Source organism: Podarcis tiliguerta, assembly GCF_965153285.1.
Source record: "Podarcis tiliguerta genome assembly, chromosome: 10".
In the NCBI taxonomy this organism is placed as follows: Eukaryota; Metazoa; Chordata; class Lepidosauria; order Squamata; family Lacertidae; genus Podarcis; species Podarcis tiliguerta.
Genome location: NC_139543.1, coordinates 51,073,680 through 51,099,007, shown reverse-complemented (window position 1 = coordinate 51,099,007; position 25,328 = coordinate 51,073,680). Strand labels below are relative to the sequence as shown.

The 25,328-nt window shown below is 41.6% G+C and overlaps 1 protein-coding gene across 1 annotated transcript; it reads right to left on the bottom strand.

Moving 5' to 3' along the window:
* Window positions 1-3,138: 3,138 nt before the first annotated feature.
* Window positions 3,139-25,327, bottom strand: NUP37 (nucleoporin 37). Its single transcript, XM_083401542.1, has 10 exons — window positions 25,194-25,327; window positions 22,888-23,094; window positions 22,054-22,178; window positions 20,501-20,573; window positions 18,001-18,095; window positions 9,035-9,125; window positions 6,346-6,527; window positions 6,107-6,157; window positions 5,254-5,347; window positions 3,139-3,482 (listed from the first exon to the last, which is right to left on the bottom strand). The coding sequence occupies exons 2-10, from the start codon at window positions 23,041-23,043 to the stop codon at window positions 3,369-3,371; spliced, it is 981 nt and encodes a 326-aa protein (XP_083257668.1). The 5' UTR covers window positions 23,044-23,094; window positions 25,194-25,327; the 3' UTR covers window positions 3,139-3,368.
* Between the last annotated feature and the right edge of the window lies 1 nt (window position 25,328).

Here is a 25,328-nt window from a genome sequence, read left to right as displayed (position 1 = left end):
TGTTTGACTAAGGATACAGGGAATACAAGCCAACAACAGATGGTAACCCGGTGGCAGGGTGTTGAAGAGAATGCCAGTTAGTGGGCAACAGGAACATTAACTTCTGTACAAATACATACTCACAGTCTATGTTTTAGATACACAGTATTTTTTTGTAGTTGATTTATATTTGTGGCAGCAAGTCAAACAAGCAATAGAATCAGGATTGTAATGTGTAACAGAATGGTCATGACACACTGACATATGCCTCTTCTGCTTAGAAAAGGGCAATTTTAACTTAATTGAAAACACACAATGAACATCATTTAGTCAAAATGTCTGTTTGCTTTGGTCTGCAGCCATGTCAGTTGAGTTTGTAAGAAACCTTTCCCTCCTTTTTTACTCAAATGAAAATGAAACATTGCTTGACTTTTGACTTATGTGATCTACATAAAAGCAAAGTGCTCCAGTAAATTCTCTGGTAAATTCAAATGAATAGGAAATAACACACAGTTCTTAATTTCAAAAAACACATGGGTAGATTTAACTATTGGGAGATCTTGGACTTGTTTTGTAAAAGCTAATCGTCTGTCTGGACCTAGGACAATATTTTTTGCTACCAAAGACACAAAGTGTCCCACTACACTGTTTCACATATTTTTGGGATCCCGCAATGAGTTCAGTCTTTGTATTTGAGCTTGCAGGTATGTTTTTCAAGAGGCATTTGTAGAAGATTATCTTGAGGATCATCTAGTCCAACCCCCAGCAATCTTAACATGTGGTCCTCCAGTTTGAAGCCATACTGGACCCTGCTTAGCTTTGCCAATGTGCTAGCAGTTTTACTGCTGCACCATTGCAAAGGGATACATAAACATGTCATGAGCCCTCATTCCTCCCATCATTAGCGTCATACAAATTCTTCCCCCTCCCCCCATAAAGAAAGGCAGCTGTTTTAAAAATGGAAGCCCCACCAATGAATCTAATATTTAGGAACAAAATAGCTTGGAAAATGCCATTCCAAGGTTAACAAAATCTAGTTTAATTTTTAATCACCACACTGATGTAGCTAACATTTTATTGTGGACATGTAACTCTGTGCTAAGCAAAATAGGAGGCTCCCTCTTTTTCTAGAATGGAAACAGAGCTATGCCCCTCTGCCCTTCTGTCTGTCAGCCCCCTCTGTGGTATCTGCCCTCCCATCTCCTCGGATGCTTTTCAATTAGTAATAAGAGGCATCCCCATCACAATCCTGGTTAGTGGTTTGATGTTCTAATGGCTATCAATTCTCAGATCTCCCCCTTTAACTGTTGAAGAGAAGTTACTAGTTCTTTGGCAAAAGTCCTTTGTTTTGTCACAAGCTTCCATCCATGCAGCTTTTTCTCTTTCAAAAACTGACTTTATTTTTTTCCTTCCATGATTGAAATCTAGGTTCTATTGTCTCATTAAACAATTCTAAGATTACCTTTGAACTTCATTTAAAATATTAGCAATTTGTTCCCCCTCCCTTATGTGTGAAGTAGACTGGTTTACCCACTGGTAGACAGATGCGATTAGATGGAGCTGGCAAAAGGTTAAGGCAATTTGATGGGGGGTGGCAGGCACATCACACCCATCATCCAGCATACCTAAGGCACCTAGAGGCAAATCAGTTGATGAACAGGTTTGACCATAGGTAAAAAAAGAGATTACCGTATTTTTCGCACCATAGGGCGCACCGGACCATAGGGTTTTTAGAGGGGGAAATCAAGAAAAAAAATCTCCCCCCCCCCAGCCCCAAAGATCAGCGTACAAGCTGCGCACAACCTCTCCCTGCCGGAGGGGTTGCACGCGGCTATGGCACAAGCCAAGGCTTCCTCTTTAGCCCTTGCCGGGAGACGCTGCGCAGGGCTAAAGAAGCCAGAGCCCCGTGCAGCCTCTCCTTGCCGGAGGGGTTGCGCACAGCTATGCAGCAAGCCAAGGCAGCGAGCGGGATGGATCCCGCTCGCTGTTTTGGCTTCCCTTTTAGCCCCGTGCAGCCTCTCCTTGCCAAGAGACGCTGCACAGGGCTTTCCTGGGAGGTGGTTGGATTCCCTCACCTCTCCCAAAAGCCCGCAGAAGCCACACAACCCCTTTAAAGAGATCACGGCTCCTCCTGGCTTTTCTGGGAAGTGGGGGAATTCCCCCACCTCCCGCAAAACCGGCAGAAGCCGCGCGCACTTTAAAAGGGCTGCACGGCTTCTCCTGGTTTTCCTGGGAGGTGGTTGGATTCCCTCACCTCTCCCGAAAGCCTGCAGAAGCCATGCAACCCCTTTAAAGAGATCGCAGCTTCTCCTGGCTTTTCTGGGAAGTGGGGGAATTCACCCACCTCCCGCAAAACCGGCAGAAGCCTCGTGCACTTTAAAAGGGCTGCACGGCTTCTCCTGGATTTACTGGGAGGTGGGGGGATTCCCTCACCTCTCGCAAAAGCCTGCAGAAGCCGCACAACCCCTTTAAAGAGATCGCGGCTTCTCCTGGCTTTTCTGGGAGGTGGGAGAAGGGACTGATGCGGCCAGTCAGTCCCTTCTCCCTCCTGTGGAAAAGCCCGCAAGAGCGCATGGAGCTTGTGTGTGGCTCCTGGGGGCTTTTCCTGCCTGCCTCCCCCCTGCATTCGCTCCATAGGACGCACACACATTTTCCCTTGCTTTTTAGGAGGAAAAAAGTGTGTCCTATGGTGCGAAAAATACGGTATTTTTAGCTAGTCTTTACATACAATTTTACTTATTTATCACAACTGTATTCTACACCCAAGGAGCAAGAGGGTTATTCTATTTGCTCTCTTCCACTTCCCACAATACTTAATTACTTAAGCCAGACTGAGAAAAACTTACCTGCCCATTGAGTGCATGTCTGAGCATGGATTTGAACCAGGACCTTTCCAGTTCAAACAGAGCACCCTATCTAGTACACTGGTCTGGTTCTCTAGCGAGAATATAAATATCTGAATTATAACCATATTATGTGCCAAGTTAATAGTACCTTAATATCTGGAATGTTTCTCATGTGCACCCTACTGAATAAATGAGAACTGAACAAGAAAATGTTTCCCTGTATTTCTACAAGATTTGCACGGACCAAATGTATAACTTTAATTTTAACATTTTAGCTAGCCTGTCTTCAAGGTGAAAAAACAATACATCTTGCTCAAGAGAGACAATAATATTTTATTACAAACTCCCCTCCCCAACAAAAAAAAACCTGCTTTGATGGAGCTGGTTGCATCTGTAGCCTTGAAAAGAAAAAGTACAGCAAAGATTCTTCGTTCCTTGTATGCAGTCATTTGGTATATCTCTATCATTTGGCAAGTAAACAGCAATATAAAATATGTTTAATTTAATATCTTCACGTTAAAATCCCAGATTTTATATAAATGGTTACATTTCTGTCATCCAGAAAAAAAGTTTATGATCTCCACCCACTGCACATAATGGAAGTGTTCTATGCCACGTTAAGCCAGATCCTACAGGTGCAGAACCGATAAGAATGGGCTGGAAAGAGAGAGGGAGAGGGAGATTAGATATCTTACATCTAGAGCACAACAAGACATAAATTTTAAAATCATTTCTAAAGAACTCTTCAGCTGCAATGCTATGACCCGGCAATCACCTCCTGCATTTGCCTTCCAAATTGTTTTCATATATCTCTGGGGAACTTGCTTGTAAACTTGCAGCAAGAAGCCAGAAGAGAATGACTTAAAGAAAGGGTTATAAGAGCCAAAAGCCACTGGAAATGTCTCCAGACCCAAGCCCTTTTAAATAAATTGGGGGAGTGTCCCCCACCCCCCAACAGCTTTCTACAAGCCTGGCACTGCATCTATAGAACCTGCAATCTGAAGCAACTGCTTCAGTCTGGTCCTGTTACTACCCCTTCACAAAAGTCTGTTGTGCCAGCTCAAGCGTAGATTGAAATATTTCAAAGTTCTTACCCAAGAACTACCAAGACCCACTCACTCTCCAAATTTATAGTCTGTGTTAGGGTGTATATTAGATTCAGGAGACTCTCAGGTTAAAGCAGGCTGCTTTGGACAGAAGCTGGGCTTGTCCGGGTGCAAGGTGGCTCTCTGAAGCACCCTGAACCAATAATGTAATAATGTGCAAACCCTAATAAACCATGGATTAAAAAATTAAATGAGTGGCTTGCCTGGGCACACCCTTTGTGATCCTTTCAGTACTGGATGCAGAGTTTTTTTCATACCCCCGGGTTTTAAAAGTTTTGCTTTTTAATCTGGAATCTGCTCCTTTTACCTGCTGGTCTTTTAGTGTCGTTCATGGGTGAATATGATGTAAACCGTTCAATTTAAATAATATACATTTAAAAATAATAAAATAAGAACCTATACTACCTGCCTTAAATTCAGTTAAACTTGGTACACATTTCGCTCTTCACAAGCTATCATCTCATTGATTTCAGTAACTGGTTCAAAATTTGCCTGCTTGAAGTCCTGCAAACAGGACATTGGAACTGCCTTTATGCATGCTCAGCCATGTGTATGTAACATATGATGTGCAAAATACATATGTGTGCATGAGTCCCTTCATCCTTGCATTCCTTTCCGAGACAGAAAGTCGAGAGCTTGAGTGCAAATATTCAGGCAATTTAAAAAGTTTTTTTCCAGTATATTAATGGACATTCTTCTCTAAAGTTCAGTTTTATAGCCAGTTTAACTTGTACAGACAATGGAAATTAGATGAAGCCTCAGGAGTGGAGGTATCATTTCAAAAAGAGTCAATCACAGTGTCACAAAACTTCTAATTGGCTATTACACTGTGAAGCCAATGGAATCCAGATTTTGTTCTGATGTGCCTGCTTCTTGAACAGCAGGCCTCCATGCAATCTGGCAAATTGTTTTTGAAAATGAGGCAATTTAAAAAACAAACAAAAACAGTTTGCAATATGGCAGGTGGGTTTGCTGTTTAAAAGGAGAAAGTAAAAAAATCCCTTGGGCATGCCTAAACCCTTGATCACATCTAAAGTAGCTCATTGGATCACAGCCTATGAGCTTTTCATCGCTTTTATTCTGGACACTACGGTTGCAGACAGTGTTCCTCAAGATGTTCTGATAAGGTTGTTTCAAAGTACACTGAGTCCACTTATATTCATTTTGAGACACAAGACGAAAGAACAAAAACCTCCACACTGGACTGTGTCTTATCTGCCTTGCAATTGTGCTAAGTTCTTAGAAAGAGCCCATTTTATATTTCTGTTTTGCGGGAGGAGGTAAGAATGCTATTCTGCATGTTATATTTGCATGAACTTTACCTGAGGATGTCCCAAATGATGGACTAGAAGCTGGCTGGTCATTTTGCCTGGATATCCAGTTGTAGCAAACAAGTTTTCATTGACTTGGGACCACCTATATACAGAAGCCCAAACCACAAATGTTCTTAAAAGAAATATTAAAATAGAGTATACTAAATACACAGGTTGTAATACAGTCAAAGTTAGCACCCTTGAATCTAATAGATTTCAATGAGAGTATAGCACTTGAGACTCAAGAGAATGTTTAAATTTGACTGGGTGATTCCCAGTAAGAGAGAATGTGTATATATGTATTTACACATGTATACGCAAACATATTTTTTTCTGCATTTACAAGTATAAATGTTACCTACAACCAATCATGCAGGCAGCAAATACTTTATATGTATTACTGTCTCACAAAGTGAGAAATCAAATTTATCTGTAGCACTATCAGATATATATGGAAAAAAGCAATAGTATATTGCTTGTTTAAAAATAATTTTCTCCCCACCTTGTTTTTACTTGGTTGCTATAAGCTGCTTCTCAATTAGGGTTTTTACTATTATCTGTTACCTCAAAGACTCTTCTCCCCCCCCCCAAAAAAAAATGTTTAAATGATTATTTAGAAGGCAATGGTTTTGTTAAAAATATTTTTAAGTTGTGTCACAGTTCTCCCTTTACTTACTCGTTCTCTTCAAGAGACTAATAGACTAGGGCAAATATTAACAATTCATGGTATACTTACAAAAAGAGAAGCTGTATAGTATTTCTGAAAAGTAAATACTACATGTAGGACAAAAACAAACAATCCCTAACAAAAAAAATAATAGAGTAGAGGCCACTTCAGCAGATGCAGTTTAGGACAAAATACCTGAATAATCTAGCTCTATCTGCATGGACAGGTCTCTTATCCAAAGGATAACTGTAAAAGAAAACAGAACAATTTATAAGTGATACCCACACTTCAGTTTATAGGACAGTTATAAAAACCCCAGAAAAGGAATTGATCATTCATCTTTGACATAGTTACCCCCTATGTTTATATGAATGTAAAAGTTTAAGAACAGGTTACACAAATACAAAAAAGAGCAAAGCTTTTGATAAAAATACCTAGATCGAGTAATGTCCCAGATAAACCAGTCATTTCCAGCAACTGCTCCAACTTTAAAAGTATTTTTTAAACACCAGTTTGCTGACATCAGTGGTGTTTGATCAGTTGTGAGAGACAAAATAGCTTGGTGGGTGACGAGATCATAGAATCGTATTGTTCCGTTTTTCTCTGCAACCATTAACTAAAAGAAAAGTAAAATGAGGTTACAATAACTTTTGAACAGCAGACCTTAAATTTTTACTTCCCAAACCTAAATAAACCCGAATCCCTGTAATAAATATTACAATATCAGGTAAGGGATTTATATTTTACAAACCCCACCTTGTTCACACTGCCCTTTTAGGGACTCAATTTCCAAAGTGTAAAACTTCAGTAAATGACTGACCCACCTTTTCCCAAAACAAGAGGTCACATCTTTGGCTTGCTCCATGCCTTGGTACTATCTAGATATCTCTGAAGTGTAGGATGAAGACTTGCCCCCCTCTCCCCAGTCTTGAACTTGGGGACGGATAGGCCAAGTTGATCTCTAATTTTGTCCTGTGCTTTCAGGTATTCAAACTTCCCCCATAGTCTGGAATAAGCCCCTCCACAGTGTATGCCAAACCACCTTGGGGGAAAATCAGTGGTGACCACAAGTAATGTCTCCATACAAAGATCATCTACACTTCATAAACCCCTGCCCTACTTTAAATATATTATTTTGAAGAACTCATGGGTGGTTTAACTATATAGAGAGCTTGGACTTCTTTTGTAGGATCAGGTACCGGGACAACTCAGTTCATTCTGTTGTGCCATGACACAGACTTCAGCCTGCTGCAGTGCTTAAAAGATGCTGATTCATAAGTCTGTGAATACCGTATTTTTCGCCCTATAAGACGCACTTTTCCCCCTCCAAAAATGAAGCGGAAATCTGGGTGCGTCCTATGGGGCGAATGCAGGCTTTCGCTGAAGCGTGGAGAGCGAGAGCGGTCGGTGCGCACCAACCCCTCTCGCTCTCCAGGCTTCAGGAAGACATCCGCAGCCTAGGCAGCCCTGCGGGAGGTCCCGCAGGGATGTCTAGGCTGCGGATAGCAGCCTGCTTCCCGGAGCGTCGGGCGCCCTGAAAGCAGAGCGCCCGGCGCTTGGGGAACACATCCGCACCCTAGGCAGCCCTGCAGGAGGTCCCGCAGGGATGTCTAGGCTGCGGATAGCAGCCTGCCGCCCGGCGGGTGGGGCGCCCTGAAGCAGAGCGCCCCTCGCGCCGGGCAGACACCCGCAGCGTGGGGAGCCCTCCAGGAGTTCCCTGCAGCGCTCCCCACGCTGCGGATAGCAGCCTGCCGCCTGGCGAGGGGTGCCCTGAAGCAGAGCGCCCCTCACGCCAGGCAGACACCTGCAGCGTAGGGAGCCCTCCAGGAGTTCCCTGCAGCGCTCCCCACGCTGCGGATAGCAGCCTGCAGCCCGGCGGGCGGGGCGCCCTGAAGCAGAGCGCCCCTCGCGCCGGGCATACATCTGCAGCATGGGGAACGCTGCAGGAGTTCCCCGCAGCGCTCCCCACGCTGCAGATAGCAGCCTGCTGCCTGGCGCGAGGGGCGCTCTGCTTCAGGGCGCCCCTCGTGCCAGGCAGACACCCGCAGCATGGGGAACGCTGCAGGAGTTCCCCGCAGCGCTCCCCACGCTGCAGATAGCAGCCTGCTGCCTGGCGCGAGGGGCGCTCTGCTTCAGGGCGCCCCTCACGCCAGGCAGACACCCGCAGCATGGGGAACGCTGCAGGAGTTCCCCGCAGTGCTCCCCACGCTGCAGATAGCAGCCTGCTGCCTGGCGCGAGGGGCGCTCTGCTTCAGGGCGCCCCTCGCGCCAGGCAGACACCCGCAGCATGGGGAACGCTGCAGGAGTTCCCCGCAGCGCTCCCCACGCTGCAGATAGCAGCCTGCTGCCTGGCGCGAGGGGCGCTCTGCTTCAGGGCACCCCTCGTGCCAGGCAGACACCCGCAGCATGGGGAACGCTGCAGGAGTTCCCCGCAGCGCTCCCCACGCTGCAGATAGCAGCCTGCTGCCTGGCGCGAGGGGCGCTCTGCTTCAGGGCGCCCCTCACGCCAGGCAGACACCCGCAGCGTGGGGAGCCCTCCAGGAGTTCCCCGCAGCGCTCCCCACGCTGCAGATAGCAGCCTGCAGCCTGGCGCGAGGGCCGCTCTGCTTCAGGGCGCCCCTCGCGCCAGGCAGACACCCGCAGCATGGGGAACGCTGCAGGAGTTCCCCGCAGCGCTCCCCACGCTGCAGATAGCAGCCTGCAGCCTGGCGCGAGGGGCGCTCTGCTTCAGGGCGCCCCTCACGCCGGGCAGACATTGGCCAGCCCCACAAGCTCGGGGGACAGCAGGGAGGCGCAGCGCCGCCACCCCGCTGTTCCTCGACCTGGTTGGGTTTCCCGGACCTGCTTTTGGGGGGAAAATAAAGGAAATTTTTTTTCCCTTTATTTCCCCCCCAAAAAACTAGGTGCGTCCTATGGGACGGAGCGTCCTATGGGACGAAAAATACGGTACTTTCAAGTTGCTGGGGGACAGGAATGAGTCATCTCATGTTGGCTTTGGGGATGGCATTTTAGATTGTTCAAAAAACAATCGAATTCAGACAAGCTTCAGTTTTGTGACCTATGACTAACTACGGGTAAATCAAAGGTGCATCACCAAGGAAAAATTGCCTGTAGCATACTGACTTTGAATGCATCTTCAGGATGCCAGCCCACACTCACTCCAGGAGAACGTAGAACAAAGTCAGTGGTCAAGTTTCCTTCCAGGTCCCAGACCCTAAAAAACCAAAGAACAGTTGAGTTCTAAAGAAAGGTTTCATACCATGCCCAGTTTAGAACACCCACCTCATTAAAGTTGTTACAACAGGGAAGAACTGTGCAGGAGACAGGATATGCTAGCCAATTAACATTTAAATTAGATAGATGGAGAAAACATATATGGAGAGGTGGTGGGTATCCTATAGGAGAGGTTTTAGGAAAAAACTACACAGTAGGTTTTAGGAAAAAACTACACAGTAGGTATTTATTATTTCTCTAAGACAGAGATCGTGACACCTATTTGTAACTCTTTTGTTGCCCTCAGAAGGAAGTTCAAAGGGGTTCACATCAGACATGAAGAAATAGCATCAAGACAACCAAATGTGAAAACAATCCAACAATAAAAAAATGCTACAATAAATCTATAAATGAACTTTACAGTAAAGTACATCACTATATAACAAAGGGATGATAATAAAATACAACCCATACTTTGGCCAAAAAGATTCATTTATATCTGCAATTTCAAGATGTAGGGTGGGAGTTGTAGGAGAGAAAATAAATCCTACAAGATAATCTTTGAGAGGAGGAAATTCCAAACCAACACACCAAATACTCTAGTTAATAAAGGCTATGGAACTGAGGGAGGGGTAGCAGGAGATGACATGTCCATTTCCTTTTTAAGCATTTTCCTTTGTAAGATTTCTATTAAAACTTGGAGGTGGCTTCAGTAACACTTTGCAAAGTGGCCTGCTATATATGTCAAGGGCAGTCTTTGAATAACCCTATAATGTATCCATTTCCTTCCTATTTCTTCTGCAGTGTTTTATACCCCTGCAGGTTATAAAGAGCTTATGGTTTACCCTCTTTGTTTCACTTCCCCACACTGTAGGCAGATGCCCTCCCATTTATCTCCCTCACATTTGCAGGCTCTTCAGTTCACAGATTTATGCAACAGGAAGCTGTTCAAAGAAGGCTGTCTTCTGCAAACTGGTGGCCTCCAAAATTTTTGGACTACAACTCCCATCAGTCCTCGCAAGCACACTCATGCTCCTGATTAGGGAAGGCTGCTGTGGGGTGTCTGCAAAGTATGTCTTAACTATAACCATTTTTTTAAAAAATACGATAACTTGGATTACAGGAAAAATAGGACTATGACCAATTGGATAATCCTCCCACATTCAATATGTAAAAATGATATCAAATATAGATTTTCACTTGACTTAATTGCGTAATTTTACCATGGTGTTAAGTATTTTTGTTCATAAATGTTTAAGTGAAAATGTTCAATTTAACTTTCTATTAAAAGATACCAAATAGCAAAGAATTTCATAAGTTAAGTTTTGCTTAGAGATCTTTTGAGTTCATTTCTCACCAGGGCTGTGAAAAGTTTATATTAGCATCAGAACACACTCTTTAGTAAAATGTCTAGTCAAGTCTAGACAAAATAGATGTGAAATAAAATAAATACAATTAATTAACAGTGCAAGCCTTTCTGTGCCAAACCTCAACAGATCAAATATTTGTTTTCCCTGCAAAAATCCCAGGGCCTCCAAATTTGGAAAGATCAGCATCCTTATTTTTAAAAACTCCACATTTTGTGAAAACAAAGAATATCTACTTGATTAGGTAATTTACAGACAAAGCCCTTTCTTCTGCTGCCAAAGGTTTTGCCTTGTAGGTCTTTCCAAGTCAAATCAACACTTTCTGGATGTGTTTACTATGCAGGGAAGAGGAGCGCAGTACAATTCAAGATGGTGAATCATTTTGGCCAGGGAACATGATGTCCCTTTCCCAAAGGCAAAAGAGTTGAGGTGCAGGCAGCAATATTTTTCTGATTTATGCTTTAGTGTCAGGCCTGTATCTGCTTTATGTTTCGTGGATGTATAAAGATCATGTTCAGTAACAGAACATCCTCTGAGAGCAAAATACACCCAACAACCTTTACCACCTCCCCAACTACAATATAGTCCTACTGGAGCCCCTTCACATACTACACATTTTGTAGATGCCAGAAAAAAAGAAAAGCACAAATAAACCTAATAGATGCACGTGCAGTCACATGAAAGCTGACACAGTATGAGCTGAAGAACTGGGAAGTTCCACAGTTCCACTATGAAGTCCTCGGTAGTTGGTCTCAGAAAGATCAACCCAAAGGAAGAGGGGAAATCCAAAGGGGATGCAATGCCCTGCCAGGCTGGGAGAGGGATGGACCAGAAATTGGAGCCACCTGACCATGTGTTCAGGCTCACAACTGGGCCTTCCATGTGGTGATGAGGGCAGCAAGAATGTTGCTCCACTGCATTCTTGAGGAGCCCTCTGGCAGAGCTGTTCCACATGGTCCAGAGGCTGGTTGCTCCTGACTGGGGGGGGGGGGGGGCAGACCTCTGAAACACATGGAAACTCACTGTAACTGGATGGCTAAACACTTTGAGGATAACGTTGCTTGGCTCCGCTGTGGTTTAGATGCTGCTACTGAGACAGTAGCAGACCCTGATGCTGGGAAATATTGTGGGCACAAGGAGAAGGCAACGACAGAAGACGAGATGGTTGGACAGTGTTCTTGAAGCTGCGAACATGAGTTTGACCAAACTGCGGGAGGCTGTAGAAGACAGGAGTGCCTGGTGTGCTTTGTTCCATGGGGTCACGAAGAGTCGGAAACGACTAAACAACAACTGAGACAGTATAAACCGAGGCGTCCAATGCAACATCGAGCCTGGTGTTGTGGGACCATTTCCGGTTGATGAGGCCTGAGGATGTGGACAAGATAGTGCCAGTGATGCACCTGACCACCTGCTCATTAGATCCTTGTCCACCCTGGCTTATTAGGTCAAGAACATGTGACTCCATTGTTAACACAGCTGTGCTGGCTGCCCATCTGCTACCGAGCCAACTTGAAGCTTCTTCTTTTGATTTACAAAGCCCTGAACAACTTGGGTCCAGGATACCTCAGGGATCGCCTGAGCCCTCATATTCCAGCTCACTAAGATCATCTGCAGGAGCATTTTTTATTGTTCCCTGAGTTGGTGAGGCTAATTTGACAACAATGAGAAATTGAGCCTTTAATATCATTGGCCGGTCCTGTGGAACACCCTGCCAATAGATATTCAGCGGGACCTTCTGTGCCAGCTTTTAAACCCTTGCTAAAAAAAAAAATTCTATTCCACCAGGTCTATGCAGGCAATTAAGAGTACACCCCACAATGGACTATTGAGGTTTGTTTCTTTTTGCTCTTGTTTTTAACTTTATATGATCGTCTGGTTTTATGTGTTTATATTGTTGCCAACCGCTGAGATACATTTTTATGATACAGCAGTATATAAATATTTTATAAATAAATAAACTAAAAATAAATCTTTCATATGTAGATTTTCTGTCATGTATTCAAGGAGCACTTAATTTTGAATAAATTAGGATAGTTCAAATATGGCATGTTTGTTAACAATGAAACATCCTGCCATTTTCTCCATTTTAACTGCACAAAAAACAGGTAAAATTCAGATCAGGAGCAAATAGGACTGCAATGTTAGTTGCTACAACAAACTGACTGCAGATGCTAAACAATAAAAATGATAATTTGCTCTCCTTTGTTTCCCCCTCTACAGCACAGAGCTCTTGATGGAAGGCAGGCTGATAAGAGGCAGGCAACATTAAAAACAATTGTTCAATCACTGAAAGGCCGCAGAATCCATAGGGAAAAGAAAAAACAAATTATTAAGAAAAATCAAAGCAGTAATAAAAAAAATACTGGGCAGAGGTTTGTACCAAAGGAAGCATAAAACTATGCAAATAGAACGTTTTAGTTCAGGCATTTAGTCAACATTTTCATGCACATCCAAGTTTTAGTTTTGGAGAATTTTTATAAACTGGAATATACTTTCTTAATAGTGTTTAGTTCAGATTTCCAGGCAACCACAAATTATGACGACAATCCCTCCTTCCTCCCTTCTTGTTAAATCAAAAGAAGTCATAATTCATATTATATGGACCATCCTTAACAGATGTTTCTTTGCAGGCATTTTGACTGCGTTTGGGAGATGGCTTGATTCAGAGGCACATGTAATGCATATTTGGAAAGCTCTATTTGAAAACTGCTAAATTATTACTAACCTGGGAAGAAAGCTTAAGTACAGGTTTTAGATTGTCAGGACTTCCTGTGCTTAATATTACCTATCTATGGAAGTAATTCCCAGTGATTTCAAGAGGCTCCTTTTCTAAGTAAATACATTTGGAATTTCCCTAACATATTTTATACTGGCCTGGAGCCAAAGCATCACCACATAAAGGGCTACTTTCAACACTAGCCCTACTCAGAATAGCCCTCACTGAAATAAATGGGCATGGCTAACTACTCAGTATAACTTTGTTGGATACAACCCAATGTGTCCTCCACAAACATGTTGTCCTCCCCCACCCCCCGAATACAGCAGCTGCCCTCTGAACAGCATCCCCTTGAAGACTTGGGGGGGGGGTCCTCTAAAATATCACCCCAAGAGCTGCCAGAGAAAAATGTCCATGTACATGCACAGATGAGCATCTCTTGATCCCAGGCTCTGTTTCACAGAAGTTCTGGCCTGGAGAGTAACTTAGGCATGGCACAGCCAAGAAAGATGAGTTGTATCACCTGCTGGATGCACTGATTGCTGTCTCCTTGACTGTAAATCTCTGCCATCCTCCCAAATCACTTTGGATACCAGAGAACTCATTTTCCTGCACAGGTCTCCTGCTTATTCCCCCACCCATTTCTCTTTCTCTCATCCCCTTTCTGTTGCTGAAGAGGTACCATCTCCTCCACCATACTCAACACCAGCGCCACAGAAATAAGGAAAGGTACTACTCCCCCCCCCCCTTCACAGGCCAGTCTATCATATGCCCAAACCCTTACATTCTCTCCCCTTCACTTATCAAATCCCTGTTTCTTGGGAAACCTCCTCTTCCTTCCCTTGCTATGCTTTGGGTGTCTCACCCCAGAATTTCGTATTCTCTGTTACTCACTGCCCATAGTCACCCACTGCAAAAACAGAATTTATACTCTCAGCCATTGCCCCAAAGTATCTCACTTGCTTTCTTCCTAAAACCTTTCCCAAAGCCTCACAAAATCACAGTTCAAACCTCCATCTTCACCTCTTCTCTTTCTACAGCAAGTTGTTCTAGTCATCATTCATCTCATCTCTCCCTTCAGACAAGCTTCTCTTCTCTTTGCTCCAGGCAACATCTTTCCCATCCTGTTTCTCTGATCAATTTTACTACATCCTAGCTTTTCTATGTATTTTCATGCATACTTTTAAAAGCGATGCCTTTTAAACCATTTTAATTATTTAGAACTATTGTAGTAATTTTAAACTCCTTTAAATGTAGCCTGTTGCTAGAGTGCTATTCACAGAGTCTGTTTAATATCTTCAATGAATATGCTAATTCCATTTTTGCTACAATAAACTGTATCTTTTCTTTATCTTGGCTGTCCTTGGGAATGCAAAATTCTGGAGTGCATTCAGGTCTCCATATCAAAAGGAACCTTATAAAGGGATGTCAGGGTTGCATGGGAGAACTGCAAGTTTGCATTTAAACTGCACACTTCACAATGCAAGGCACTGACTATTCAAGTGCTGAAGAAGTAACTGGCAATTCTCTCACCAACTTGTTTATAGGCACCCACCTGGTTGCCTGTGGCAAGTAAGACTTGGCCTCCAGATGGCCAGACAGGGAAGCTTTTAAAAGTAGGGACATTTTTTTCAGCTTGTCAGCCCACAAAATAGCTATTATATCTGTTCTCCATGGCAACTAAGATAAAATCAACACACACAAAAACTTACATAAAAAAACCCCAAACCACAGTGTTGATTAAGTGCTAGGGGTACAAAAGGTCTTCTCCCTAGTCCTTAGCTGCCTGCTGGTCTTTAAAAGGTCTGAAACAGAAATAAACCCCTTGGAAGTGTGTTATTTGCCAACCAGGGCCAGGTAGTGCCAAATGTTTTCTGACCCGGAGACAGAGATTCTCCTCACACAGGTAGCTGGACAGCCTGCAGCTCCTCCCACTGGAAGTGGCCACTAAGGATGGAAAAAACCCCACTCCATAGACCAAGCTTTTCCAATCTAGTGCCATCCAGATATTGTTGGACTATAATCCCATTATCCCTGACCATTGGCTAACTGGGACTTTAAAGTTGCAGTCCAAGAATACCTGGAAAGTATCAGGTTGGGGAGAACTGGCTTAGACATTATAATGACTGCTCTAACATAGCTAATTTTTGCACAGGTGGGCAAGTAAAACTTTTTTTGGGATAGTAATTTTTTTGTACTTCTTTGCAAGGCTGCTATATTGTTTTAACTTACATACAGCAAGCGTCTAAAGAAAAGTGAAGAACCAATATGTAATATTTGGGAGGCAAGTGAAATGCCACATGTGGAAAAATTGCTGAAAGTACTTTTATCCTTACTGCAAGCATGATTATCCTTACAACCTGAACTTGATTCTCTACAGTGACCTTAAAACTTCTATGATCTCTTTTTCTTTTCTTTTTTTAAAGACAATGATTTCATTTCTAAAGAATTTACAGTCTAGCGATAGGCCTTTCCTGGGCACAGTAATCAAAAATGACAAGCAGAAAATACTTGGCATTTGTTACACAGCAGAACAATTATGCAAAGTGAGCATATATTATGATTAATGCTAACAACTAAGTTATATGGGATCAGGTAATACTTTTGTTTCAGAAACTTACTCTGCTTCTGAGATGCCTAGATACTGTAGCAAGTCACAAACTTGCATATTGTCCGGTTCTTTGTAATGATTAAGTGCTAAACGGGGGAGGGGGGAATGGATCACATCTGTAGGACACATTTGAATACAACAAAAAGTGGGCAGAAACCCTAGAATCCAAGGATCAGCAAATATTCTCCTTATGTCACAATCTTTAATCCAAGTCCAAATATTCCCTAGTAAAGCATTACAGTACATAACAGTTAAATTGGTGAACATTGTAAGTTCATGTCTTTAGAGAGAGAAAAAAAGATTTATTTACAATTGGAAAACAAAGCGTTTTTATATTCCGGGTGATTTTTCTACCACAGGTAAAAGTTAAATAATTACTTTTCTATTAAAAACATACAACTAAAATGTTAAATGCTCTATTTGCAAACAAAACCAGCATTCCAATACTAAAGTTAACATTCCAATCAACCCAAGGGCAGTATCTTGGCCTCTTAACATCACACTGCCAAAACAGCTGGTACACTCCATGTGTTTATATAGCCTGAGCATATTTTAGGATAAGGCAAGCTACATTTCTTAAGCAATTTTGAAAAATAATTTAGCCTGGTCTTACTGCTGAAGTACTGCAAAATGAGGGGTAAAGGGGGGGGGTGAAGGAAGGGAAGACCGCTGAGAATAAAAGACAAAAAACACTGCACAACCACTGCCAAAGGGCTGAAACGGTTTTTGAATGTGCAGGATGACTCCCAGAACAACATGTTTTGGCAGAGGCTGTGATGAGAGGAGCAAAGGGGGAAAGCGGCCTAGAATACCCTTGGGTATAGCTCTTCTTTCAATTCTTACAGCATGTATCCATCCTAACTGTCCAAATAACAAATAGGCCAGCAAAGAAAAATGGGGAGTGGCAAAAAATTAAAATAAAATAAAACCCTGAACAAAAAGCAGCAGTCATGCAGGAACGTACTAGAACTACAACATTTTCCTACCACATGGAAATTATGATTTGGAGGAAAGTGCTACAACGAGTGATGGGGAATGTATTCATGCTCAGCAACTACAAGACAGCAGTACTAACCAAATACATTGCTTCAGTCTGTGTAGAGCAGGCCCTCATCGAGGGAGAGAGTTTGCAGCCCATGTAATTGTTGTTAACTTCACTATACTTAAAAATCTGGTTTCATTTTACATCATGAGTGAAAATCAACTGTGGCCACTTGCCTGTAGAACACACTTCCACCAGTGAACGGGGCTTTCCCTCCCCCTTTACACAGTCCCTGCAGTTCCAAATTGGGGGGTCTCTGGAGCAGATTTGGGGAGAGGGACGAGAAGGTAAGTCCCATTGCATAAACAGAAGCTTGCTTGTACTATGTTGGGCATCATCCTATGAGTTAAAGTAAAAGGCTTGTGTGTGTGTGTGTGTGTGTGTGTGTGTGTGTGTAAATTATTTGATTCATAACACTGTATAAACTTCCAAGTTCCCCTCCTCTCAACAAATATTTTATTATACATGCAGATCTCGCTCTCCACATGCTTGCTATATGAACATTCACTTATCTGCACTTAAAGACTTATGCCCAAACTTTGCTATATGCTCTGCAGGTTCACTTATTCCAGCTTCCTTACTTCCTTGGTCCCCCACCCCACCCCACCCCCGGTTATCAGCAGCCATTTTAGGAAGAAATAATGGAAAGAGGGAGAAAGACAGTGGACAAATTCCACCTAAGAAATTTCTATGAGAAATGTTTCCAAAGGAAACAATGGCAATTGCGGACTTTTTATGCAAACGCTCACCTAATGAACGATTTCCAGGGAATGCATTGCATCAGTAAAGTGGGACCTGCATGTATTCTATGAATTTTTTTTTTAAAAAAAATTCATAAAATGGCTTGAAATCCTGCAATTACAAGTTTTTCCTTTCCATATTTAGCAAATTGAGCCAGTATTTTTTTAAAGTAATTTGCAAGTACAAACAGAGAGTATTTTTTAAAGCAGTACACAGGGAATAAAATAAGTTTAGTCAGTTTTTATATGCAATCTTCTGAAAAACTGCACTGCATGGAATATCAACCCTTTTAGAAATTACGTAGTTCATACTTAGAGGATTGCTTCAATGACAAATGTTCTAGTTTTAATTAAAAATATGTAGAGAGAGTTAAATTCACGTGTTTAGAAGAATACATACCTGCAAGTGTGGTCATCACTCACGCTTGCAATTTCCTGACCTTCTTTAGGTGAAAATACCACATCATTAATGTAATCGGAGTGGCCCTCCAAAGTCTGTTGATAGAAAGCGGAAATATTTTTTGTTATAAATTAAACAAAGCAAGTTAAAGAACAACTGGTACAAGCAAGCAAATGTAAAGTGAAGATCTTAATTATTATCTGCCAGGGTAGGATACAGGGGACAAAAGAAATGGCTTGCATTGGACCCAAGCAATTTAGAGCATTGCAGCATAAAACAACTATCTTTAATTGTGTGTGGATAACAATAAGGCTCTCAGAGACCTATCTGTTTTAGGAGATAGCTAGTTCAAAACATGACAGCCTAGCAGCCACTAACTGCAGCCTCGTGAAATGAGCATATCAATGGAACCTAACACCATACCTGCACAACCTAGCAACCCCAGACACTCACTAAAAGTGGGGTTGGAGCAAAGCAGAACTTCATAGGATGCCACAGAGAAGGGCATGACAGGACGATGACTACTGTCCCATTATGGTCCCAAGGATAAAGGGGGAAGGCAGATCAATTCTTGCAACACTAAGGAGAAATTTTAGTGAGCAAGTTGCTCCAACTAGGGTTGGAGCTGAGGTTTTTGAGCCCCTGCCTCCAATCCACCCTCCTGGGCTCTGCCCCCTTTTGGAGAACTCAAATGCCAACCCTCTAGCCTTCATAGAGGCACTTCTCTTGTGTCCCATAGCCTCCCATTTGCTGACATCCCTGCACAGTTGCCTTGGTGAGAGAGTGTGGGAGACACTGTTCTTCAGGTTCAGGGAAAGGTCCCATGAGGGTTCTTGCTCCCGGACAATTTGCTCAAAAAAAGCATTGCAGACCCCATAGCTGTATAATTAATACTTCATAATCAACAAGGCTGCAGAAAAAATAATTGAGAACAAGAAGGGTGTAACTGACCCTGCTGATTTCTAAGCAAAGATTGACCTTGTGGCCATGGATGACAAATTCATACTATCTAAAAGCTGTATTGATGGGGTCTGAATACTAATGAAATCCAGTTGTTTCTAGGAAGGAAAGTTGGGAATAGGGAAATAGCTAGTTAGAGAAGTATTCATCCAGATATAATCTTTCAAATAAGGGCCAAATAGTCATATTTTTACAGCCAACTGGCACTTTATTCCTCTGTTACCACTACCAGCAGACAAAGGTTCCAGCTTCTCCAAGCTGGCTTTCAACATGAGCATGTTCAAACAACTTGCAGATGATCACCCATACAAACTGTAAATGTAGCCTCTCCATTGGTGGGAGTGATCCAGTGATCCAGAAACAGAGAAAGAGAAGAACCAGGACAAGACTGAACACCTGCTTGGTGTTTTTAAACTAACTGGGCCATGTTTGGCTGCATATTAGCCATTTTGTCTACAAAGTGGGTAGCAAAGTTTTAATATTGAACATAAGATGACACAATCATTTTCTTTAACCATACACCTAAAATAGTTCTACTGGAGAACAATGTAAATGAAGGAATACTACAGAACTGGCATTCAAAACCAGCATGTTATAATTTGTAGTGTTTTCGGAATAATCATTATACATTTTTGTATTTAGTCTTGCAAGTCTCAGCACGTTACCAATTCAAACAATTACATGTTTAATCAATTTACATTCAAACTACTGTTTATTTTACTACACAAGGACCTATGGAAATCTATTTCTTGTCTGATCAAGCTGTAATAAGCATTGCTCACATCAATTATATGGTAAAAACAAACAGTTTAGATACATGATTAACATCATTCATCAAAGAAGCTCCACTGACATTAGTTATAAATCAGAATGTTAATATACCAAGTCTAGCACCAGTACAGACTTTCTGGCAGCTTGAACTATCAGCTCAACCTGGGAGTGTTAATAAACCATTGTAATCACAATAGTGTAAGTTGTAGTTTTAAAACTATCACAACTATGACTGGTAGCATCTCAACATTATTTGGATATGTACGGGAGGTTGTTTTGAAGAAGGATAAGTAGAGTGATACTTAATCATGGATTAAAGTGATATTTAATTATAAAGTAGTAGCTGCTTCAATAGGAATATTTATCAGACACAAGATTTTAATTTCTTCTTGTAAAACAGTTCCCTGGCTATTATTTCCATAAATTATGCAGGCACCACTCTGCATATTATTTCTGGTATTCTTATTCCTTAGCATGCCATATATTGCTCTACCTTTTTGTTCCTATTTGCATCTATTTTAGACTGAACAATTACTAGGCAATTAAAAAACATTTATCCATTTTATTAAAATTATGCCTTAAGTAGTATACAATGGTTTTGTTCTGCAAGAACACACTTATTTTAAAAGTGTTAAAATAAATGATTTAAGGTTTACAATATTTATGTAACTTCATAACTACCACTCCAACAATACTTACTTTTAAAAAGTTGGCATGTTAAATAAAGAACACAAAATAACATTTATCATCATAATTTGTTTCTCCTCACCTTATATCCATTATTTTCTTGGAGATCTGAGGTGAATAACCTTAATTTCTTATCAGCAGCTGCAGTACAAAATCTAAGGTAATTAGACAAGCAATACATTCGGTCATTCCATACAAGTGAAATATAGTTGGCAATGTTATTAAAGATGGATTTCTCTAAGTAAATTTGCATTATTCATTATAAAATGCAAAATAATATGCCATATTTCTCTGAACATACACATTAGATCACAGCCAGGCAGGAATCACTTGCAATTAAAGAAAATAATGCCGCTCCTGATTTTGTAGGTTAGTATGTTAGGAACAACTTATATGTACTGATGTGTGGAGCTAATCAATAGCATTTATGTAACTTGTAGCTGATAGCCAAACACTTACGAAAATTAAGAAGATAGCAGGAACAAAACCCAAGAAGGGATCTGAGTCAATGCCTATTATGCTAGTAGTGCTAGTCAAATAATTAAATATCATTCAACACTTTCAATTACTCAAGTTTCTTCAGCTTAATATTGTAACTTAATCAGATTTAACATAAAATGCTACAGGCAAAAACTGAAAAGGCAAAAACTTCTATGACACCTTACCAAAGTCTGAGTTGCCTCAGAGGAAATAAGCAAATGACAATTTACCCTGGCGACCAGGGCTCTCAGACCCAACTGCACAACGCAGCACCACATGGAACGCATGAACAGTTTTCTTCTGCCTTGGATAGCTACAGGAGAAAGTGCCGTTCACATAGCAGACGTGGCTCTATTTCTGGGTTGGCTGTACACACAGCATAGCATAAGGGGACCAATTGCTTCTGTCCCTCTGTACTGGCAAATTATTGCATGTGACGAATTAGGCTGCTTACAAAAACTTGTTAAAACTTGGTTTAACAAAAGGTACTTTGGCAGAGTTCCCCCACTCCACACCAGTCTTGTTGCTACAGATTAATGCTAATACTTATCTGGACAGATTTCTTTAAGACTTTCAGAGAATGGGCACTGTTTCACAAAAGACACTCCAGTACTGCTTGTATGACAGATCACCACATTGTTTCATTCCCTGTTCCAGCACACATTTTGTTAGTCAAGTGCAGAGTTTATTTTATATATACAGTAGCATTCGTTTTTAAACACAGAGGTTTATCCATCACATTCATAACTAACTTTCCAGGATCAGTTGTCTAAGGCTGCAGTTCTACACACACTTACCTTGGAGTAAGCTCCATATAACTCAATGAGACTTGCTTCTGAGTACAGTCGTAACTTGGAAGTTGAACAGAAACTGTTCAGGAAGTCTGTCCGATTTCCAAAACATTCGGAAACCAAAGCACGGCTCCTGATTGGTGCAGGAAGCTCCTGCAGCCAATTGGAAGCCACGGAAGTCCCGTTGGACGTTCGGCTTCCAAAAGTAATTCACAAATTGGAGCAGTCACTTCCGGGTTTGCGGCATTCGGGAGCCAAAATTTTCAAGAACTAAGCTGTTCGAAAACCAAGGTACGACTGCAGACGTGTTATTAGCACAATAAAAAATGACCAAGAAAGTTTACATTTTAGCTGGATACATTACCGTATTTGGGGAGATAAAGCATCAAGCCTAGTTTCTGGACTCCATGCAATGACATCAACTCTAATCCCATGATGAAAAACTCTTAGCGTTTTGTACTGAATTCCTTCCACTTCTGTATCCTCATCCTAAAGATACATGCAATGTACTTGTGAGCAAGTAATAAAACATCTCAAATATTTTGTGATATGATAGACTTGACAAACAACATGGCCCCTGAATTATTTATTTGGGGCCCGACTACATGGTATTGCAGATTCTTTGTGCACTTCCTCTCATGAGAAAGATCATGCATTTCTATATAATTACCAGGGGATAAGGTATATAAGACGCATAGGGACTCACCTCTGAGCAGACATGCATAGGACTGTGTTACAGCAATACCATTCTATACCCATGTATGGAATCCTAAAGAAGCCATGCTGCTTCTCCCAGGTCCCTCAGGTTTCTCTCATAAGTATTCCAAACTAGTGAGTGTTATCTATGGAATGCTTTATGAAGGGCTTTCCCCCAGAAATAAATCAATGCTAATCAAATATAAACTGCATTGCAAATATATATTGTTAAATAAACAACCAAATAAATGCTTCTTTAATTATTTTTTCTAAAAAAAGACTGTGCCTTTTAAATGTAATATGCCACCGTAGGTATCTTTGGCAATAAAGACAAAAAGATGACAACCAATGGTTACAAAATTATTGTGCACACTTATACACAGAACTTATTTTCTTCCCCAGTGCATCATTCACATTTTCAGCTTCTCAAAACTAATAGCCATATTTGTTTTCAAGTTACAATGCCTTCTTAATAAGCTTCAGATCTATGAAGCATACTAACCTGGAACCTGCAGGTCCCAACAACCACATAATTATTGCCACCATATGCAATGAGTGATTCTGCAGTGCCACTCTCAAATGGGTTGAATTCCACCACATGGACGTAATCTTCACACTCCACAGTATAGGATGCACTTCGGGAATTCTCCTGCTTCATCTTCAGTAAATGGATTCAAGTCAACAGTAGGCTCTTCAGTTGGAGAAGGTACTGAATTGTAAACGCACACATGAATACAATCGGGCTGTCAGTTATCTGCTTTTACTCAGAGCTAAGTTTCACTGTGCCAATAACACTTTTGCTCAAGTAAGCAATTGCAGTTTGAGGCTTCAACCTAACAAAAAATGATTGGAAGTTGCATTGAAATCAATGGAAGATAAATATGGTCTGCACACACAGGAATATAATGCAATATAATTCAGAAGTAGTAGACTGGACAATGAGTAAAGTTTTGAACTTTGTCTTTGCACAAGTGAAAAAAACCCAGCATAGCAAAGAGTGCACTGGGCTTAAACCTTTCCTTTTTGATATACTAGCTTTGGTTTTTAAAACATACATGAGGTCTTGTGAACATAGCAGCATTTAAAAAATGTCATCCTTCACCTGAGGTCTAAAAAGTCCACCTCATTCTGCTATTTTTAGTTAAGGCACTTTTACTCCACCCATCAAACATGCTCCTTGGGCAAACTTTCAGAATTGAATTAAATAAAGCATACAGATAGTTCCACAGACACCATGAAATATCTGTTAAAAAATAAGTGCTTAATGTTATTTACCATCGGTACTATGCTATATATATATATATATATACATATATATATTCATACCTCATCTGAAGGAATATATTTACAGTATTATATATCTATTACAGTTTAATAGAATGGATATAGATAGGGAAAGAGAAGGAGAGTTACAGGAAAACAAGTGACTGTGTAGACTAGGTTTCACTTCTGAATACATATCGTACTGTGCTGCAAAGGAAATAGAACAGCACCATAATGGGAAAATATTTCTTTTAGATCACTATGTTTAGATACATATGTAGTTTGTACCATCAAGTTATATATAAATGATGCTATTCCTCAGGCTTATGAAGATCTTATCTTTTCCCCTAAAGGTTTTACTTTGAAGGAATATTCATAGAAATAGATGGTCCTAATGTTTAAACACCCTTTAGAATCAAGGCATAAAGCACAGTGGTGGTGGTCTAAATGTATATGAACTGTAGATAAGCTGGGTGGGATCTGATCAGTACCTAGATGGGTGACTGCCTGAAAACCACATGTACACCACCTTGAGTTCCATGATGGAAAAAAAGGCAGGATATAAATATAAGAAAATGAAACAATTCTACCATGGGCTTTGCAAATAATCAAAACATTTCTCTCATTTCCATTTGGAAAGATCTATGATACTTTTAAAATTTTTAACGCCAGTGCTTAGTGAAACTAAACATTCCTTCACAACAGGTTACTGTTCATTATTTGAAGTGGGTCTTTTTTGCATGTAGTTTTTCCTGTTGCTGTTACTTCACAACAACTCTTCTTCTGTCCCTCAAAAATAATTGTGCAGGTTTGACTGCCAATTTTGAGAGAATTAGAAGCAGCCTGTACAACAGCCTCTCCCAGCCCCAAACTGGCGCTTTCTAGTTGCGACTGGAACCATCGTTTCCTAGCCATACTGACTGGGGCTGATGGGCTTTGTAGCATAAAGGAACTGAAGGGCACCAGACTGGGGAAGGCTGCTGTAGAATATCCAGAGTGAGGTGGTAGTAGCAAGGCTTTTAGAAAAAAAATATTGTCTGCAATATTTGAAAGTTGCTTATCAAGTGGTTCTTCCTAAGTGTGCACAAACATTCCATGCCAGCAACCTTTGATATAAAATAGAAAGGAGAGCCTATTAGTTCATATCAAATACAAAACGGCTTCCAGTGTTACAGCTGCTGTATCTTGAGCAACGCGTAGTTCCCATCCAGCATTTCCTAGGGGTGCAACACACAGCGCAGGCAGAAACGTGCTACATATTTTCCTAGACGCTTCAACCGGCCCTAAGAACAATGTTTCTATCTGGATGAGGTATTCCTCGCACAGCACAGCGTTGAGCTTCAATGTTAAAAAATTAAATCTACCCTCTCCCCTGCCCTGAAGACTGACGCGATGCAACCTCCGCAGATCTCCACCCTCCCACCCCTCAGAGACTGGAAACAGCCGTTAGACCGCAAGAGCCCCAGCCCCACGTGCCCTGATCCAGCATAATATTCATAAGATCTCCCACCATTAAAAAAACCCCATAATTTCAAACTTCCGCACCTCATTCTCTGAGCGGCACTCTCCCGCGAAGAATTTGTCAGAACTCAGCACTTCCGCTTTCTCCCCGCAACCGCGACAAACCTCTTCCGGGTTACGGAGTGCCGCGCTTGCTGATTGGCTAGTTTGAAATTAAAC